The following is a 21,773-nucleotide window of genomic DNA, read 5'->3' as shown; positions in this document are numbered from 1 at the left end:
TCTCCAACCCAAAAGCTGCAGCTTGAATGAACTGAGTGACTTTTATATTTCCATCGGACGATACATTATCCCCTAGACAACGATAGAGCTATTTCTTATTGATTACTATTAGACCCGCGCTTTTAGATTTAGTATTGACAACGTATATTATCTGTAAGTTTGCCTTGCTATTATTTTGTGTATTTTTATCAATAAATACTGTTAAAAATAGTACCATCAGACTTCAACGGACCTCTCTATCTTTGCTGGTAAGTGACCCAGTTACGGGGTACGTAACATAGTCAAATTCAGACTTCTGCAGGAATCGAATCTTGGTTGACAGAAACAATCAATTGAAAGCCCAGCTAAGTACAACAATGTCTTTATGTATTACCACAGGTCAGAAAATTGCCACACCACATTGCCAATGAGGTAAATGCATTAACGCAAATTCCACAAATGAAAAACCCGGCTGATCAAAAGTAAATATAAATACTCATTAACCTCTGCAATTCACAAGTGAAAATTTGTAAAACAGCTGTCTCCTGCATCACAATTATATTAAAGTAATTTTATTGGGTAAAGTAATCAACAGATGTTGCGGCTTCCCAGAAGACAGAAAAAAATAAGTTTACAAAGTTCCAGCAGTTGTATTAATTGAAGATCTGTTGCAAAGTGCGTCAGCTTCTGCAGTATAGAATATGTTTTACTGATCCTGAACTTTCAGGGTTTCTGCATGATGTAAGAGTTTCTGCTCTCGCTTTTTCCTCATCCGTTCTTTGAAGTCTTCTAGTTCTTTTCGCTGTGATAAGAAATAAATTCCAGTCAGAAGCATTCTGAGGGTTAGCAGCACTTGTGTATATGTAATGGCAAAAAAAATCCTCATGGATGTGGCAAATGTGGTTTTCACAAGTTACAACTTATGTACTAATATAGTTTCCCTCAAAGCAATAATGCAATATCTCAGTAGCAAACTGCCTAATTTGTGAGAGAATATGGAGCATTTTGATTGCCATGGACCAGTTGGACCAAAGGGCCTGTTTCTGCATTGTATAGCTTGATGATTCTAATGTACATCTCAGATTGAAAGTTCCTTCAGTGATTAAAAAAATGAATGACAGCCACTCTCCTCTCCTATCAGATACCTATTTCTTCAGCCCTTCACCTTGAACACCTATCACCTCTCAACTTCTCACTTCATCTGCCAGCTACTTACCTTCCCCCTGACCTGATCTCATCTATCACCTGCCACCTTGTACTCCTTCCCCTCCCCCCACTGTCAAATTCTGGCCTCTTTCCTCTCCATAGATGCTGCCTGACCTTCTGAGTTCCTCCCAGCCTTTTGCTTGCATTGCTGTGGATTTTCAGCATCTGCAGAATCTGTGTTCAAAAAATTACTTACATAATAGGTAACACATTCTTTGGAACTCTGAAACTTTTATTTGGACAACTGCCTATACCTTGTAAGGAAATAGAGAGTATATTTACAATTTTCAGTAATTGAAAGAGCCTAATGTGTTGATACTAAGCAAATTAAAGAGCAATTTCCATCTTCCACGCTTCAAGGCCGACAATGTTCACATGTTGATCTGGATCTTGTAGTGCGTGATAAAGTATCTGTCACTAACCCCACAAATAACAGTTACAGAGATCCATCAGCACAGACCTCCCACTTTTCTATATTTGTTGGGTTCAAGTGCAGGCAAAGAGATTGCTGGTGGATAGGATCAGTGCTGGCTAAGCACACTATCTTAAGAATTTTCTCAGAAAGCCTAAAGAAAAGCTCTCAACAATTACTTTTAAATTTATTACAGAGCACGAAACAAGATTAGAAAACATGCAAAATTAAAGAAGGAACTGAAAGCAAATGTAAAAAGATTCTGAAATATTTTGTTGAGGGAATAATAAATCTCTGTATTTAATACTTTGTTTTTTTTAGCACAAGAGATTTTGTCAAATTGAAATCTCAGTATGCCATTAAATATCCATTTTTATCTTATGCCACGGAACAGTACAGCAAGAATAATTTATAATTTTGTGACTCATTCAGATATATTTATTAACCAAGATAATGCTGAAAGAGGTAACAAAACAGCACAGCTTGTGTGGGTGCTGGGAACCACTGATAGTAAAGGCTGGTTTTCTGTGTTAAATTGCGCTACTGTGGAAATCTTAGTTGCTGCCAGTTTCACAGTATAATGATGGCAAAGCATGGCTTTGTATAGACTGTACTGATGAAAGGTCTCAGCCCAAAACAGCAACTGTTTATTTCCCCTCCATAGATGCTGTCTGACCTGTTGAGTTCCTCCAGCATTTTATATGTGTTACTTTGCAAAGCCTCCTCAGTTTAGGGGGAAAAAAGAGGGATTAACAAAAAAAAAGGCACAGCCTGTAATGTCCATAGCCTGAAAACAAATTAAAAGATCTTCAAAGTGTAGCCTTTATTTCAATCACTATTTCTACCTCCAGGAAGATATATAGAAGTACTTTACTTCCAATAAATTTCAAATTTGTTAATGTCCCAATCATCCTTGTGTTATTAAGCCCCATAAGAAGAATTTAAATTTTATTGACAAAGGAAAGCGCTACAAATAGAAGGTACTAACTAATATGAAACATTAATTGTGTTTCTCTTGTCCTTTCCCTGCAAATGTTGTTCAGTGAGTATCATCAGCATTTTTGTTTTCATTTTTTCTTTTTTATGGTTATAGTTTTATGGCTTTGAAATCAAGGTTTGCTATACTGTCTCTGATTACTTCACAAATTTATAACACCTCATTTTCACTAATATGCTGCTTTCCCCACAGCATACAAAAACATTATGAATTATTACACTCATAGAGCACTACAGCACAGAAACAGGTCCTTCAACCTATCTAGTACATGTTGAACTGAACTGTTATTCTGCTTACCCATCAACTCACGCCCTCCAAACGCTTCTTGAGGTATTTACCCAAACCTCTCTTAAATGTTGCAATCAAACCTACATCTACCATTTCTACATGTTCCACACTTGCACCACCCTCTGACTGAAGAAGTTCCCCCTCAGGTTCCCCTTAAATCAGTGGTTCCCAACGTGGGGCATACGCCCCACAGGGATATAATTTGATTTTTAAGGGGGGCAATTCGAGAATGAGTTATTAACAGTGAATTTTTTCTAGTCTGTGTGAGTATGAGTGTGTGTGTGCGAGTTAATACATATGTGTATATACAGTATGCATACATAAAAATACTTGTGTGTATGTACATGTGTAATTGCGTATGTACTGTATATATAGTGTATCACCATCACTACAACCATCAAATGGCTTTCATAATTAAATTAATGAATTGACTGATGTAGGAAGGAACGAATGAACAAGTCCAAACGCGTAAGAAACTCGTACGAGGTCGCGCCAATGCTGCTTTTTGCAGTAGCTTTCGGTTCTTGGTGGTGTGAAGGTGTGTACATTGCGTCATCTCTTTTAAACGGTGTATCTGTCTTTGTATGCTGTAGAAACGAATCAGCATTGTTTTATTTATTTATTATTATTATTATTTTAATATCACTTAATGTTCTTTTTTTACAATTTCTTAGTAATTTCTTCCTCAGAACTTTAACAGTCCTTTGGTTCTTTTATTTTTCTCTTTCATGAATGCCATGTTCTTTGGAAGCTTGTTTAAACCAAGTTAATGGTCTTTTAGGCTTCCTCCAGGTGAATAGGAGTTCACTTTTTGAATAATAAGAATTATATATCACCACAGGGGGCATCAGGATTTTAGAGGTGATTAGGTGGGGCATGGCCAAAAAAAGGTTGGGAACCACTGCCTTAAATATTTAACCTTCCATCCTCAATCCATGACCTTGAATTCTAGAGGAAAAAAACATTGTTTGCATTTACTTTATCTATACCTCTCATAATCTTGTATACCTTTCTCAACTGTCCCCTCACTCTCCTATGCTCCAGGGAATAATCTAATCTTTCAACTATTCAACTTTTCCCTTTAACTCCAGTTGTCAAGTCCCAGCAACATCCTTGTAAACAACAGCTCATTCTGTTCAACTAAATGTCTAAACGTAAGTGCAGACTAGTGAACCCTGAGACACATTACTACGAACAATTTGGATGAATAGCTTAGATACACAAAACAAAGAAAGGAATATGATATTTTAGATTAATTAGATAGAAATGGGTCATTCGATACTCCTGCAGAGAAACAAGACTAACCATAACATGTTGAGGGTCTAATAACTCATTTCTACAAATTCTAATACTAAATGACAGATAGCTATAACCACATTAAAAATTGAATCTGTAACTATGCCATGAATAAACTGCAGCAGTTTTGTAAATCTTAAAGGTTAATTGCAAACTCTAATATGAGATTTATTCAAAATGTTCGTCCCTTGATATAAATACGAAAGATTATTTGTAAAAAAAGTGGATAAAAGAGTGTTCTTGATTTATTTGTAACCAGTTACTTGCACAACAATGATCATTTTCTAACATATAGATTCAGGAGCTTAGATACTTACATGCATCTCCTCTTCTGGTGGATATATTTCTCTCTGGAAAAACAGAAATTGAGATTGGTGCTTTAAGAATATGGATGCAGTATTACAATGTGATTTTAAGTAACAATCTGAAATCTAAAGGATTCAAATATTCCATTGCTTTGCAAGGTAGAGTTATTTCATTCATTGTCAAATATTGCTGCCACCCTGAAAAGTACTTTTACAAGTACCATTGGGGAGGGAGTTCCTGTACTCAGATTCAGCGAATCTGAAAGAGCCAGCAAAATGGCATTGTAGTGTGTAGTTAGCTTAACACTTTACAGGGCCAGCAATCTGGGTTCAATTCCTTCCTGTTGAATTAGACTATTTAATTATTATTTTCTTAATAATTAATTGCCTGCTTGTATTTTATTTAACTATTTGTATACATATAAGTGTATAGGATGCTTCGTAGTGGTCACAGTATGTATATGCAATTGTTCAGTGTGTCCTCTAGTAGTTGCATATGTATGATTCTGGAAGTTTATCTTTGTATTGCATTATTTGAATGGGGCAATCTGATTGGTCAACTCTTACCTATAAATTTTCTTATCTACGGTATAAAAAGAACTGACTATGTTGTGCCGCCATCTTTGTTTCTTCTCTCCCTTCCCTTTCTTGACCTCTGTCATTGTTCGTTTTTACTTCTTTGTTCTATTAGTGCTTAATAAAACAATTGTGAAGCAATTTCTTGACTTCTGAAAGAACTTTGGATTAAAAATACCAGAATCCAACATGCCACTGTCTGTAAGGAATTTGTAACCACGTGGGTTTTCTCTGGGTGCTCCAGTTTCCTCCCACATTCCAAAGACATGTAGATTACGGTTACTGAGTTGTCGGTATACTGTGTTGGTGCTGGAACACTGGCAGCACTCGGAGACTGCTCAGCACAATCCTTGCTGATTGGATTTGACGCAAATAACATACTTCATCATACGTTTTGATGTGCATGTAACAAATAAATCTAATCTTTATAAAGCATTTCCAAGTCAAGATGATGTGCCAAGGCCATCAAAAGGTTGGAGTTAATGAGGGAGAAGCATAAATGATCAACACCTTTCATCAGGACTGGAAAGTAACAGGGGAGATAGCCAACATAAAATATTGGGGAGAAGGGAGCAAAGAGCTCGGGTGATAGGCAGAGAATGGGAATGATGTAAAAAGCTGTGAGGTGATCAGTGGAAGTGAGAAAAGACTAAAGAAGATGGAATTGAATAGGAAAGGACAGCAAAGAATGGAATAACAGGAAGGAGATGAGGAAGGGAACCAGTGGGATGATTGTGTGGGTGATGGGTCAGATCAAGAGGGTGATGGAGGGGAATGTGAGGGAGGCTAGTGGGATAAGGAAATTGAAAGGGATTGCAGGGGGTGGTTACTGGAAATACAAAGTGAAAATAAGTTTTTTTTGTTTGTTTAACTTCTTTATTTAGATGCTCAGTTGCAGATTTTTATCCCTAAATCTCAAAACTCTTACCCCTCTTTCAAAGGGACTTGATTTAATGATTGGCTACAAGTTTTAGGGACTCTTTAGATAGTGTGAACTGCTTTATTCACTAAGCAAATGGCAATGAATCACCTGCTCTAACTGTTGAAACTGCATGATATAATTGATTGGAAATTCTAACCTAGACTTAATGGCAATGAATGAGAAACATGTATCTCCAGTTCTGTCTTGTATGCAGCTCAGAGAAGAACCAATAGATGGTGGTAGTCCTATGAGCCTGCTTTCCTGCTAAGTTTGGTAGAGCTGTTGTAACGGCCTTTGCAAGTAATCACCATGCATTTGTGGATGTGACAGTTTGGAGTCATGGTGTGTCTGTGATAAATGTTTATTATTTTTATTTTGGGATACGGCATGGAACCTATATGGCAGCTTGTTGAACCTCTGCATCTAGTTCCTGTATATATTATCTTGTGAACAATTATAAAATGCATCTTGTAACTCACTGACCTTTCTTTTGACCACGTATGCCTCAAAGTATTCTGCTTGATTTGAGACCCAAAATACTGTCACAGGGAATGACAGATAAAGGCACATCTGAAGTAAAAATAAAACAGCATAATTAGATAAACTGGTGCAGATTGAATTAAACATTTAGAATCACTGACAATTAAAAAAATAACCACAGATTCCTGTCCTCAAAGTCTCACTCTGGTGTTTAAGAATGGCTTTACACAACAAGAGCAATTGAAGCAGGAATAGGCCACCTGGCCCCTTGGCATTCGATATGGCCTTAACTGATGTACTTCAGGCCTCAATTCCTCCTCTGTGTCATATTCCCATTGCCTTCAGTTCGATAATCTTTTAAAAATGCATCTACCTCCATATCACCCGGAGATTCATTTTCCTCCAGGCATTCACAGTAGAACAAAGAAATACAACAGTCAAGTAAATATTACACACGAAGAACAACCAGTCTGCAAAAGAATACAAACTGTGCAAATATAATATGTTGCCCTCTACTTTCATTCCAGATTGAGTCTTAACCTAAAATATCAACTGTCCATTTCCCTCCATACTTGTTGCCTGACCTGTCGAGTTCTTTCAAACCTCTCTACATCACTTTCACCCCGTATATCACACCAACCCCAGTTCCCTCATCTCCCCTATATGCCAGGCATAGAAAGACATGACTGCAGAGATAATAAGTAGGAACAACCTGTAGATGTGGTGGCATTTGGAATGTCAGAAGGGGATGGATAAAATCGCGCATACGTATGAACTTGGGGTTAATGATAGTTAACTGCTGGAACCGCAGGGCTGTGCTCCAAATTTTCAGACTTTACATCCTCCCTTGTCAAGTTTATCCAGTCCCGTTGCAATTTTATAGTTTTCCAGAAGACCGCTCTGATTCTTCTATACTCCAGTGAATACAAATCCAATTAACCCCACCCTGGTGTCCAAGGGCCAGTACAGTATTCTTTGTTGCACTTCTTTAATGGCAAGAACATCCTTGCTCCTGTACTGTGCTTTTCTATGTTCTACGTTTACTGCCTGCTCATGATTATCAATTGAATTACTTAGTCTAGGCCATCAGAGAGCAACTGGTCAAACTCATCTTCAAAAGAGCTCACTGAGATCACCAATAAATGCAGGATTCTTTACATAAACAGCTTAACGACGACAAGAAGAGACCTGGATCTGATCTGATTATTGGTTGATAGAGGACGTTTAGCCACTTCCATGAGAAGGCTTGCTGCCCTTCGATTGGTTCCGATACACCTACCGTAGATGACATAAGCTGAGTAGACAGCCAGTATCTTGCTCACAGTGTTGAAATGCTTAGTATTAGAGGGCATGTATTTAAGACAAGAGCAGTTACATCCAAAGGAGAATGGTCTGGTAAGTTTTGTTTTACACAGAAAGTGGAGGGTGCCTGGAATGCTTTGCCAGGGCTGTTGGTGGAGGCAGATACAACAGAGGTGTTTAACAGACTGTTAGATAGGCATATCAAGGTCCAGTGAATGAAGGGATATGGTCATTGTGTTAGGCAGATGGGATTAGTTTAGTTTGACATTTAATTAGTTCAGCACAACATTATGTGCCAAAGGGCCTGTGCTGTTTTAGTAAATTAGTTTATTATTGTCATATACAGTGGGAAAGCTTTGTCTTGCATGCCATCCATATGGATCATTTCATTGCATCGAGGTCGTGCAAGGGAAAAGCAATAACAGAATGCAAAATAAAGTGTTACAGTTACAGAGGAAGTGCAGTGCAGACAGAAAACACCCTGTGCAAGGCCACTGAGAAGGCAGACTTAAAAAAAATATTTATCGTACTGGTGAATTGTTCCCCATGTCTTATGAGGAAAAGTTAAGTGACCAATGTGCTCATTGCCAGATCTCAAAAGGATAGGTGGTTATGGTCACGTCACAGGAGAAACTGTAGCAAGAAATTAGGTTGGTTTTTATTAACACTGTTTTATCAAGGATGGAACAGTGTGACTGACACTGAGTGGCAATTGATTTATTGATATACGTGTACCAAAGTACAGTGAAAAATAGATTTGCATGCCATTCATACAGATCAATTCATTACACAATGTATATGGGTAGCTCAAGCGAAAAGTAATAACAGAATGCAGAATAAAATGTTACATTTGCATCTCCCTCCCCGAATACTAACGCCCAGTATCTTGTGGACAGCAACTCGGAGCCTGGAGTGACCCCACTGCCCCAGCTCAGGATTAATCATGTCCCGAATTATCTCCTACCCCCTCCCACTCGGCTGTAATACCCCGCCTCGTTTATTCCCCCATGCGGGTATTTACCCGGAATATTTCCAGCCTCACTCCTCCCATCTTCCGTCTTCTCAATGTCGTCGGGTGGAACAATAAAAACCGTTGCCATTGGCTGTGAACCACGGCCAGTTAGCACTCCCGATTCATGGCGGCCTCCGATAGGCTTGGCCCTTTCTCCGGTAGCTACGGCGACCGAGGCCTCGCCCCTCAGCCGCCGGGGAGGGAAGGAAGCGAGCAGGAATGTGAGAAGTGACCTTCCAGCCAAGCAATCGCTAAAAATTAAGGACGTAAATGTAGTGGTGTTCTTGCACAAAGGAGAGGCGAAAGCCATAATTAAAAGTATATTCAATCATTATGGCAACTGTAATCGAATGGCCAATGTATTCTTCCATACTCTTCCTGTACTCGTATCCAAAATTCATTCTCAGTCTCATCTCTCCTTTGTAAAGGCTGATGCGTGCAGGTATCTTGGAACTCAGTCCTAATCCTAGCGGATTGTCCAATCCACCACTGCCAGTCACCCCATCCGTTGGATCCCAACCCTCGGCTAATATAGCCATTTATCCATAGGTACATGTATGATGCTCTGGTGGTGTACGTTCTTCTGTTGGCTATGACAGTGTGAGAGGCTGCATAGGGAGAGAAGACACAGCTCTGTCTCTATTGGCTCTGTACAATACCCTGTATGTGTATTGCTAGTGATCAGTATGGCTACTGTAACTGTTAAACTTAGTCAAACACAGGATGTGGATGTCGCTGGCTTCTGTTTATTGCCCATCCTAACTGAGAAGTAATAAAAAGTAGATGTAGAGTCACATATAGTCAGAAGGGTGTGGATGACAGATTTCCTTCTCTGAGGGATGTTAGTGAACTAGATGGGTTTTAAAAAGCAGTCTTGTTCTCTTGTTAGCTTGATGCAATTACAGCTTGGGTCTTTGCAGTTCAAAGTTCAGTCCCAGGGTCTGTAGAGGGTATCTGTATGTCCACCCTGTGAAATGTGTGGGTTTTCTCCAGGTCCTCCAGTTTTCTCCCACTGCCCAAAGATGTACCGGGTAGGTTAATTGGTCATTGTAAATTGTCCTATGATTAGGTTGGGTTAAATGGGGTTTGTCGGGGGTTGCTGGGCAGGGAAGCTCAAGTGGCTGCAAGGGCTTTTCTGTGCCGTATCTCTAAAGAATAATTTTAAAAAATTTATTCAGATACAAATATTTATAATTTATTTTATTTTAATTAAAATAACATTAAGAGACATTTAATTTTTTTCCTTCTAATGTTGCCAAGCTGTGCCTCAAAGTTTCCTCATCCAATTGGCACTGTGCCAAGCTGAGGTGGGCCAGAACCGTGTCATGGCTGTTGAAGAGGACAAAGCAGTGGCAGCATGGCTAGCAAGGACTAAGTGTCTGACCAAAACCTCACAACATACAGACATCACTCGTTTGGCTAGAGACCGTCTTCCCTAGACTAACACCACCAGCTGAACCTGGGGGTTACACATTGATTCCTTATTGTGATAGTTCACATCCTTCCCTCATTTTTAGAGGTTATGTCATTGAGTATATTTAAAGCTGAGGTCAATAAGTTCTTGGTTAGTCAGGGATAATAAATCAGCCATGATGGAATGGCAGAGCAAACTCGAATGGCCTAATTCTACTCCTTTGCCTTATGGTCTTTTTATAGGTTTCCTTAAAAATTGGGATAAGGAAAGAAAGGACTAAAATTCGGAGGCTGGTGGGAGCACAACTGAGAGATGGCTATCACTGGAGGGTAGAAGTTATACTTAAATGTTTTGTATTGGACGTACTAGGTTAAATAACTCCTTATTCAGAATGAATATGCATTTCTAAGGAGTGTGCTTGTTAACAAACAGTGCCACATATATTGTTTAAATGTTAAATTGAGATCTTTGGGACAGACTATTTAAAATGGATGGTTTGTTAGGATATCACAGCCATTGTAATTTTTATTTATTTATTTACTTAACTCTTCCTTTCCATCCTGTTAGATTCTGCAAGAAGTTGCAGAACCTGGGCCTCTGTACCTCCCTCTGCAATTGGATCCTCGACTTCCTAACTGGAAGACCACAATCTGTGAGGACTGGTGGTAACATATCCTCCTCACTGATGATCAACACTGATGCACCTCAGGGGTGTGTGCATAGCCCATGCTCTACTCTCTGTAGACCCATGACTGTGTGGCTAAGCATAGCTCAAATAACATCTATAAATTTGCTGACAATACAACCATTGTTGGCAGAATCTCAGGTGGTGACGAGAGGGCATATATGGGTGAGATATGCCAACTAGTGGAGTGGTGTTGCAGCAACAACCTTGCACTCAACGTCAGTAAAATGAAAGAACTGATTGTGGACTTCAGGAAGGGTAAGACGAAGGAACACATACCAATCCTCATAGAGGGATCAGAAGTGGAGAGAGTGAGCAGTTTCATGTTCCTGGGTGTCAAGATCTCTGAGGATCAAACCTGGTCCCAACATATCGATGCAGTTATAAAGAAGGCAAGACAGTGACTATACTTTATTAGGAGTTTGTAGAGATTTGGTATGTCAACAAGTACACTCAAAAACTTTTATAGATGTACCGTGGAGAGCATTCTGACAGGCTGCATCACTGTTTGATATGGGGGTGGGGGTGCTACTGCACAGGACTGAAAGAAACTGCAGAGGGTTGTAAATTTAGTCAGCTCCATCTTGGGTACTAGCCTACAATGTACCCAGGACATCTTCAAGGGCGGTGTCTCAGAAAGGCAGGACCCCAGCACCCAGGGCATGCCCTTTCCTCACTGTTACCATCAGGTAGGAGGTACATACTCAGCGATTCAGGAACAGCTTCTTCCCCTCTGCCATCCGATTCTTAGATGGACATTGAACCCTTGGACACTACCTCAGTTTTTAAAATATATACTATTACTGTTTTTTTGCATGATTTTAATCTATTCAATATATGTATACTGTAATAGATTTACTTATTTGTTTATTATTATTTCATTTTTTTCTTCTATATCATGTATTGTATTGAACTGCTACTGCTAAATTAACAAATTTCATACATATGCTGGTGATAATAAACCTAATTCTGATTCTAATCCCACAACATGAGGGAGTAAAAGTCTTTGCATTATGACTCCATTGCAGTCATATAAAATTATATACAATTTATATAAGTTTATTTTACTTTCTGAAAAACATTGGACTTTTTGATATTATTTGAGATTTTGTCTGGGGAGGAATTAAAGAGGGTGTACTTCCTGTTTCTTTGCTCCACACTGCTGCTCAGTAGGTGGCGGTAATTCGCCTTACATTTGTCTCCAAACCATCATTAAACTTAATAGAAGAAGAATGCTGGAATCAGCAGGTCAGGCCGCATCTGTGAAGAGAGGAACACACTTAGTTCTTTATGGAGACATCAGAGACTGCACATACAGGAATGTAGAGCAAAGATTCACGAGTGTTTAATGTCATTTCCAGTTCACATGTGTAAAGGAGAATTAAATAATTGTTACTCCGGATCTGATGCAGTACAAAAAAACATAGTAAGATAAAGAACACCATTATAAAATTAATACAATAAATATAAATACACAGATAGCTTACATACACAGATTGATTGTATGCACTGGAGTGTCTGCACATAAGGTGACTGACAGGAAATGATAAAGTCGTGGTAGTGGGGTGATGAGTGGGTAGAGGTGTTGATCACTCTTACGACTTGGGGAAACTAACTGTGTATGAGTCTGGTGGTCCTGTCGTGGTTGCTACAAAGCCTCCCCCTGATGGGAGTGGGACAAACAGTCCATGAGCAGGGTGTGTGGAATCCTTCATGTGTTACTGGCCCTTTTTTGTGCACCTAGCTGTATATATGTCCTCGATGGTGGGTAGGCTGGTGCTATGATGCATCGAGTAGTTTTGACTACCCATTGTAGAGCCTTCCCATCCGCCACAGTGTAGTTTTTTCACCATACAGTGATGCAGCATGTTAGGATGCTCTCTAATGCCCATCTGTGGAATGACATGAGCATAGATGTGCAAAGTCCAGCTCTCTTAGGCCTCATCAGAAAGGAGAGGCATTGGTGAGCTTTCCTGATTGTATATAATGTGTTCTGGGACCATGAGAGGTTGTGTGTGATGTATACTGCCAACACATTGCTCCTTCGTAGAGAGAGTTAAGTGCACCAGTTTCCTGGGTGTTCACATCACAGATGATCCCACCTGATCCCTTAACATCACCACCCTGAACAAGAAGCACAGTAGTGCCTCCACCTCCTAAGAAGATTGGGGCAAGCAAAGCTCCCCGCCCCCATCTTAACTGTGTTTTACAGGAGCACCATTGAGAGCATCCTGACAAATTGCATCTTCATCTGGTATGGGAGCAGTCAAGCATCGGACCAGAAGTTCCTACAAAGGCTTGTGAGAATGGCTGAGAGGATCATAGGGGTCTCCCTACCATCCATGGGGGTCATTTATCAGGAGCGCTGCATATGCAGGGTCCTTTGTATTGTTAAGGATCCCACCCATCCGTCCAGCATCCTCTTTGACTTTCTACCATCAGGCAGGAGACTCTGATGCATAAAAACAAGAACGGTCAGGATGAGAAACAGTTTCTTCCCCCAGGCTATTAGGCTTCTGAACTCCCTGCCGCATTGTATTCAAAGTATCGCTGGTAATCTGTTTCATACTTTACAATACTTAATATTAATGTACTTTAGTTTGATATTTATGTGTGATTCATCTGTGGATTTTGTCCTTACCTTCATGAGTTATCATATGTTATGTGTACTACAGTGCTTTTCTCCCTGGTTCGAAGAAACATTGTTTCATTTCTATAAACATTATGTTGTTATATATGTAATATACATGTACATCGTTAAATGACAATAAACTTGACTTGACTTGCCTCCCAGGAGGTTGAAACTGCTTGCGGTTTCCACTGCTGTGCCATCGATGTAGAGAGGGGTCTGAATGGTGCGAGTTCTCCTGAAGTCAATAACAATCTCCTTTGTCTTGTTGACACAGAGGAAGATGTTATTTGCCTGCACCAGGCCTCAAGTTCTTCCATCTCTTCTCTGGAGGCTGTCTCATCGTTGTTGGTGATGAACCTGTTACGAATGTGCCACAACTCTGAGGGGCCAAAGGGTACAAAGTAGCCCCCTCCTTTTCGAAAATCACAAGATCGCTTTTAATTCAGGTCTGGGACCCAGGAAATGAGAGAGAATCCTCAAGGTTTTTGGAATGTGTCCTGGCCCCTCAGCAAGACAAAGCCACGGATAACGGCCATTGTCTCTTGGAGACGGAATTGTGTATTGAGTACTGTACTATTCATTGAAGCCCTCAGGGAATGACCAGAGTGGGCTGGTTGAGGGATTGCATCATCCCAACCTGATTGACATCTGAGACCCCGTGAGTAAGGATAAAAGAGGGTCTGGGGAACAACCCCTTTAGACGCACCAGGAGAAACGCTAGAAATCCCGTGACAGCGTTTAATAGTGACAGCCGGTGGAGGGCTCGCGTGCGTCCTTTCCCATTGCCTGGGATTGGGGCCTTACCACGGAAGAATGGCTTAGCTAAAGAAGAGGTCACCAACGAAATTTCGAAGGGTCAACATCATAAAAAGGAAAAGCTGGCAAGTTCTAAAATCTCTCTCTCTCCAACAATTGAAAACCCAGTGGTCCCCAAAGGCTGAAGTCTGTATGAACTGAGTGACTTTTATATTTCCATCGGACAATACATTATCCCCTAGTAAACGATAGAGCTTATTTCTTATTGATTATTATTATACCCGCACTTTTAGATTTAGTATTGACGACGTATATTATCTGTATGTTTGCATTGATATTATTTTTGTGTATTTTTACCAATAAATACTGTTAAAAATAGTACCATCAGACTTCAACGGACCTCTCTATCTTTGCTGGTAAGTGACCCAGTTACGGGGTTCGTAACAAACCTCACTACTGTCTTGCTATCAGTGAACCTGAGAATGTGCTTATTCGGGTGTTTGGCCGTGCAGTCATGTGTGAGCAGAGTGTAAAACAATGGGCTTTGCACACAGCCATGGGTGGCACCTGTGTTGAAGATGATGGGGGCAGTTGTGCATCCTGACTGTCTGATGTCTGTTGGTTAGGAAGTTCAACACCCAGTTGCTGAGTGATGTATTTAGTCGAGGAGTCTGTGGGACAAACTGAAATCCAGAACCAGCATTCTGACATAAGTATCCTTGTTTGCTAGGTGTGACAGGACCAGGTGTCATAGAGCATATTGGTGAGTGTCCAGTAGAGTTTTCGATACGTGCGAATATCAGCTATTCAAAGCATTTCATGATGTTTGGCATCAGTGCCACTGGGGAATAGTCATTTACTTGTGAAGGTGAAGAGTTCTTTGGTGCTGGGACAACGGTGGCTGATTTGAAGCATGTGGGGATGGTAGCCTGGACAAGTGATGTGTTGAAGATGTCAGTGAGTTGTTGTGTACATTCACTGAGTATTCGGCCTGGGATGTTGTCTGGCAAAAATAAACTGTTGGATGGATTTGGTGGCAATGCACACAGAGTGCTGGAGAAACTCAGCAGGTCTGGAGGGAAATGAAGAGTCAGGTGGGGAGCCTTCATCAAGATTCTGCAGTCCCTCTTCTGTCTTTACCCTCCCAGTTGTATCGCTCACCACTTTGTACCCTCACATCAAGTGCAGCTAAAATTTTGGACTTCCTTTATTCTCTCACCCATCCTTCCTTGTATCATCCTGAGAAAATACAGCATTATTGGGTACCCCTCCTCCTTCCCTTTCTCCCATCCTCTCCTCTCCTATCAGATTCCTTCTTCTTCAGCCTTTTACCTTTTCCGCCTATCTGCTGCTAGCTTCTAAAACTTCATTCCCCTGTCCCACCCACTCACCTGGACTCGCATATCACTCACCAGCTTGTGCTCCTTCCCCTCTCCACACCTTCTTATTCTGACCTCATCCCTCTTCCTTTACAGTTCCGCCCAAGCTGTTGACCGTTTATTCCTCTCCTTAGCTACTCCATGACCTGCTGAGTTCCTCCAGCCTTTTATACTGGGAAGTAACTGAGGATTCAGCATGGCATCAGTTGGATTTGTAGAGCTAAGCTTTGGAATAGAGGTGGGACAGTGGACCGTGTGTATTTGACCTCCCAAAAAGACAGAACAATCATGTGGGCTGGATGATCTTCAGCTGTTTAAGAGCAGCCAAAGTCTGCCTCAGCCAGGACTTTGGGAAAGGGAGAGAGCGGAAGTTAGCGGCCTGCGAGGAAGTGTTTAAGCCCACATCTTAAGGTCAAGGATTTCCCAAAATTCTGCAGGTAACACCTCACAGCACAAGAAGTTAAACTGACCAAAATGGAACCCATTTCATATTCAACACCCCCCATCACCTCCCTCTGGTTCCCCACCTTCCTTTTATTCCTAGATTCACTGTTCTCCTATCAAGTTCCTCTTACCTCTTACACCTATCCTCTCCCAGCTTCTCACTTCATATCTCCCATTCCGAACCCCCTATCGCTCCTCCTCACCTGGTCTCATCTGCCAGCTTGTACTCCTTTCCTATCCCCACCTTTATTCTGGCTTCTTTCCCCAAGATTCTGGCTTCTGCCTTCTTCCTTTCCAGTCTCTAGTAGTAATTTTATATCTTGTACTGCACCACTGAGGCAAAACAACAAATTTTATACAACCATTGTTGATGGCATGGTAGCGTAGTGCCTAGTGTAATGCTTTACAATGCCTGGTTAAGTTTCTGCCACTGTCTCTAAGGAGTTTGTATGACCACGTGGGTTTTCTGCAGGTGTTCCGGTTTCCTCCCACATTCCAAAGACATATGGGCTAGTAATTTAATTCGTCACGTGTGTAATTGGGCTGTGTGGCCTCATTGGGCCAGAAAGGCTGTTACCGTGCAGTATCTCCAAATAAAATAAATAAATATATAAGTCTTTGATAATAAACCTACCCTCCTAATCTGCTTAATTTATCTGCATGTTGACCTTCAGTGATTAGTGTAGAAGCACACTGAGGTCCCTTTTCCATTCTGTGCAGGCAGTTAGGTATTAGATAGGAAGTGATGTGGATAAGTGAGGGTAATGAAGAAATCATCTCTGAGCAACACCTACTGACATGCAATGACCTATTTGCTTTCACTGTTTGGCAGTGAAGGTGGTTAATATTCACTGAACAAGTATTTACGGGCAGATCTTTTCCTATCACAAAACCACTAAGGACAAAGGAGAAAAGGGCAAATCTTTCAGCATGAATTAAGAAAGAAAATATGTCCCATCTGAAGTTGTTTATTAATTCAGTCATCCACTGCATACCCATTTCCTCTTTTCCTGTCAATGAAAGCAATACAATAAAAGATCCATTGAACATGGAACATTAGAGCACAATGCAGTTCTGTGTACTGAAATGTTCTATGCTCCATATGTACCTATGTATCTTAATGCAATTGCTAGGGTTTGTAATAAGTATTCAAGTTAATGTTGCTGGATGAATAAGCAGTCTCTTTGAGTGGAAATAATCATAACTGCAATGTCTTGTGTATTTTGAGATGAACATTGACTATGAGCAACTAATATTTAATGTCTGTAACACTTACCCAACAGGTTGGTATATGTCTAGGGGAAAAGGAGATCCAGCCACTCACCAACTCCGCCTCCTGTACACGCAGGTGCTGTGAGAATCGCGTTTATGCCTCGCGCCCGCCAACAGTATCAAACCCACAACAAATACCGATATGAAATACACTTTAAAGAGTTTACTAAAATTAAAAGAGTATTAGGCAATACAATATATATATATATACAAGAAAAAAACAAAAGGCGCCAACTTATCAAAGTTCAGTCAGTTTAGTGCACTCGTTGGAGCTCAACCAGCGAACCATTCGACCCCTCGTCGCTTGTCCCCCGACTTCCACGTCTTCCACCTCGGGCTCCCCGGTGGTCTTCCGAGCACACGTCCTCCTTCCTCGGCGTCTCCCTACTGACTCCCTTCACCCCCAAGCCCGCGCAACCCCTCCCCCAAGTTCCCAGCCTCACAAAACACAATAACATTCCCCATTGATTAACAAATGAATACAATTACCATATCAGCCATTCTAAAGCGAAACAACGGCGAGAGAAACATTTAACAAAGAAACATCCCTACTCGTAACAAACCAAAGAAGCCCTTTTTAGTAACATACACAGGACATTGTACATTCTCTCCCCACCAGCAAATGTCATGCCCTCATGGCATTACTAGAGTTCCCCAAAGCTTCTTGCAACACACAAAACCCAACCCAGGTGCAGAAAGCAGTGACATAACTACCCAGAGCAGTAGAAATCACACTCGGTTCTCCTGGTACCACATATGTCAACCGCTCCGGGGGGCGCCTAATCCTCTGAGATCTCCATACACCTTCTGCCCCACTGGGCTCCCTCTCCACCTGCGAACCCACTGTCTCGGACACCCCAGGTCTTCCTGACAGACCCTCACCCCCTTCCTCACGGGGGTCCTCCCTCACCTGAGATCTCTCTGGCTCACGCTCGGGCTCCACCCTCTCTCCCACCAATGTTGGCTGCCTCTCCATCTGACCCTCAAGACCTTCCCTCCTCTCACCCAATTCAGTGTGGGAAGGGCCAGGAGCCTCCTCTCCTGGTACTGGAACACCAGCGAATGGGAACAGGGGCCACTCATCTGAGTCGTCCTCTTCCGAATCAGTAGCCATTTCCAGGCGAGGGACCCGTCCCCGCTCTTCAGCAGCAGGCTCTTCCCTTTCTCTGCGCCCTCGCAGAGTCCTTGTACTAGGCGTAACCTCCCACTCTGGCTCCGTATCCACCTGCACCGCTTGACCCAGCGGCAGCAGGTGATTCCGATGGAGTACCTTGATAGGCCCTTTCCCATCCTCAGGTTTCACCTGGTAAACTGGCAGGTTCGGCATCTGGCTCTCTATTACATAGGGGCTGGCCGCCCATCGATCTGCCAACTTGTGCTTACCAGGGAGTCCCAAATTCTGTAAAAGGACCCGGTTGCCCGGCAATAATTGAACAAACTTCACCTTTCGATCATACCGCATCTTATTCCTCTGATTTTGTTTGGTAGCCGCCGCCTCGGCCAACTCGTACCCCCGCTGTAACTCCCTCTTCATGTCGGACACATACTTTAGATGGGACTTCCCGGGTAATTCACCCACTTCACCCCCAAAACACAAGTCAATGGGCAACCTCGCTTCCCGCCCGAACATCAGATAATAGGGCGAATATCCTGTAGCATCATTGCGAGTACAATTGTAACAGTGAACCAATTGTCCAATATGACGACTCCACCTACTTTTCTGTGTTATGCCGTTGGCCCCCTCCTTTGTGAAAATCGCAAGAACTCTAGTTAAGGGGGGTCAACTGACCCAAAAAGAGAGAGAGACCATGTTCTCCCAAGAAGCAGAATGAAGGTGACTTTGACTATTGTCTCATGGAGACCACGTGAAAAGCCCTCGGGCAAAGTGGGCTGGTTGAGAGAGAGATCGCATTACCTGCAACTTGATTGACACCTGCGATCCCGTGAAGAAGTATAAAGGCGGGTCTGAGGGGAGGACCCTCAGACGCACCCAGGAGACACCAAGGAAACACGATATCGATTCCCGTGGGAGCGGGACGCCATTTTGAAGGAAGCCACGTGCGTTAGATTCCGAATTTGAATCTGTGGCTAAAACCAACGAAAGACTGCTTTTAAATAACAACGGGGAAGTCTGCTCCCCTGATTCCAAGGATTTGCTCTGCCAAGACGACGGGCAAGTGTTCACCTTTTCTAAATCACCTCTTTCTCTCTACAACGTAAAAAAACTCCCAGTGGGTTCCCAGAAAGGAAAAGCCTGCAAACTTCTGAGTGACTCTTTATATTTCCGTTGGACTCAGTATTAACCCCTAGACAACTGTAGAGCTTATTTCTGATTGATTATGGTTACACCAGTGTTTTAGATTGAGTTTTGACGATGTATATGATCTGAATGTTTTGTATTAACCATACGTTTGTGCCCTTATTGAATAAAACGCTTGAAAATAGTAGCATCCGACTCAGCTGATCCATCTATCTTTGCTGGTAAGTTACCTGGTTACGGGGTTTACGTAACATCTGCCCAATCTCCAGCGTCCCGAGCATATCCAACAGGGTCCGGTTGAACCTCTCTGTGGTTGATAAGGGGTAGTCCTGGATTTCTCAACCCCAAACATAGTCAGTAATTCATGGATAAGGCGGCTCTCAAAGTCCCGCCCCTGATCGCTATGGATTCGCCTGGGAAGGCCGTAATGAACAAAATTCTTCTCCCATAACACCTTCGCCACTGTCGTCGCCTTCTGATCCTTAGTGGGAAATGCCTGAGCATAGCGAGTGTAATGATCGGTGATGACTAAGACATTCGCGGTGTTGCTGGTGTCAGGCTCAATCGACAGAAAATCCATACATACCAGGTCCAGAGGTCCCACACTCTGCAAGTGCGACAGTGGAGCCGCCAACGCGGGCAGGGTCTTCCTCCGGATGCAATGACTGCAGCCCCTACAGTATTCTTCGACTTCCCCCCTCATCCGGGGCCAGTAGAACCGGTCTTTGAGTAATCCATAGGTCTTTTCCACCCCCAAGTGTCCAGAATCATCATGTAGGGCCTGGAGTACAGCCTGCCGATACTCCTCCGGCAGGACCAGTTGCCAACAGTGGGGTTGGTCCGGAGGCGCCGTTACCCGGTACAAGATTTGGTTCTTTAACTTCAACCGAGACCACTCCTTCAACAACAGAGGCACGAATGGGTGTTTCGCCTTCTCAGCCAATGCCCCATCCCCCTTCTCGACCGCTCTCCACACTGTGCCAATGCCTGGGTCATTTTGCTGAGCAGCTGCCACTTCCCCCGGACTCAGTTCCGGCAACTGTTTAGTCCGCAGTGCGGTCAGGTCACAGTAAGCTAGGGGTATGGCGTCGTCAAAACCCCCCAAATGGTCCACGGCTCGTTCCAGTCTCCCTCTTCCCTCGGCCTTCACGGTGATAGCAAACTGACACATCGCCTTCACTCCAGGGGCAGGGACACTCTCCCACTCCTCGTCCCTCTCCTGTTCCCCCGGCTCCCGACGAGACAAAGCATCCGCATCGACATTCTTGCTTCCGGGCCGGTACCTCAGGCTGAAATCATATACCAACAAGGCCGCCAGCCACCGATGTCCTGTGGCATCCAGCTTTGCCGAAGTCAAAATATAAGTGAGAGGATTGTTATCCGTTCACACCTCAAACTTGGCTCCGTACAGGTAATCGCCCAACTTGTGCACCACCGCCCACTTCAGCGCCAGGAACTCCAACTTGTGAGTGGGATAGTTTCTCTCCGATGGCGACAAGCTTCGGCTGACAAAGGCTACCGGCCTCAATGCTTTGCCATGCTCCTGGTACAGAACAGCCCCGAGACCCTCTCGACTGGCATCCGTGTGCAGCACATATGGCTTCTGGGGATCGGCAAAAGCCAACACCGGGGCCTGGGTCAGTGCCCTTTTCAAAGATCGGAACGCCTCTTCACATTGATCATCCCATCTCGAGCCAAAAGGTTCCTCCGGGTTCCAGTATCCTCCAGCCTCCTGCCTCTGTTCCTCCGTCCTTTTCTTTCCCACCGGGGGATAGCCACACAACAGCTGAGTCAACGGGTGACACACTTTGGCGTATCCTTTCACAAATCGCCGGTAATACCCACAGAACCCCAAAACTGAGCGCAGAGCGCCCACTTTCTGGGGTCTCGGCCAGGTGGTCAAGGCCTCTATCTTGGTTGGATCAGTAGCCACTCCCTCTCGCGAAATGATATGGCCAACGTAGCTAACCGACGACTTGCAGAACTGGCATTTGTCCAGGGGAAGTTTCAACCCTTCTTCATTAAGCTGGCCCAACACCTTCAACAGCCTCTCCTCATGTTCCTCCAAAGTTGATCCAAACACTATCAAATCGTCCAGGTACACCAGCACCTCTAATAGATTCATATCCCCCACAGTTCTCTCCATGAGCCTCTGG

The 21,773-nt window shown here is 42.8% G+C and overlaps 1 protein-coding gene across 1 annotated transcript; it reads right to left on the bottom strand.

The window, feature by feature from the left end:
* Nucleotides 1-345: 345 nt before the first annotated feature.
* On the bottom strand, nucleotides 346-8,941 carry pet100 (PET100 cytochrome c oxidase chaperone). Its single transcript, XM_073069532.1, has 4 exons — nucleotides 8,785-8,941; nucleotides 6,465-6,551; nucleotides 4,496-4,528; nucleotides 346-781 (listed from the first exon to the last, which is right to left on the bottom strand). The coding sequence occupies exons 1-4, from the start codon at nucleotides 8,812-8,814 to the stop codon at nucleotides 686-688; spliced, it is 246 nt and encodes an 81-aa protein (XP_072925633.1). The 5' UTR covers nucleotides 8,815-8,941; the 3' UTR covers nucleotides 346-685.
* Between the last annotated feature and the right edge of the window lie 12,832 nt (nucleotides 8,942-21,773).

The sequence above is a fragment of the Hemitrygon akajei genome, chromosome 16 (assembly GCF_048418815.1).
Source record: "Hemitrygon akajei chromosome 16, sHemAka1.3, whole genome shotgun sequence".
In the NCBI taxonomy this organism is placed as follows: Eukaryota; Metazoa; Chordata; class Chondrichthyes; order Myliobatiformes; family Dasyatidae; genus Hemitrygon; species Hemitrygon akajei.
This window is presented reverse-complemented; position numbering and strand designations above follow the sequence as displayed.

What these genes read in the sequence shown, in the direction of transcription:
- pet100 (XM_073069532.1), bottom strand. Translation starts at nt 8,814, where the DNA reads ATGGGAGGAGTGAGGCTGGAAATATTCCGG. An exon ending in TGAGGCTGGAAATATTCCGG is followed by an intron (nt 6,552 to 8,784) that starts GTAAATACCCGC and finishes TTTTTACTTCAG; the next exon opens with ATGTGCCTTTATCTGTCATT. An exon ending in CACCAGAAGAGGAGATGCAT is followed by an intron (nt 782 to 4,495) that starts GTAAGTATCTAA and finishes TTCTTATCACAG; the next exon opens with CGAAAAGAACTAGAAGACTT.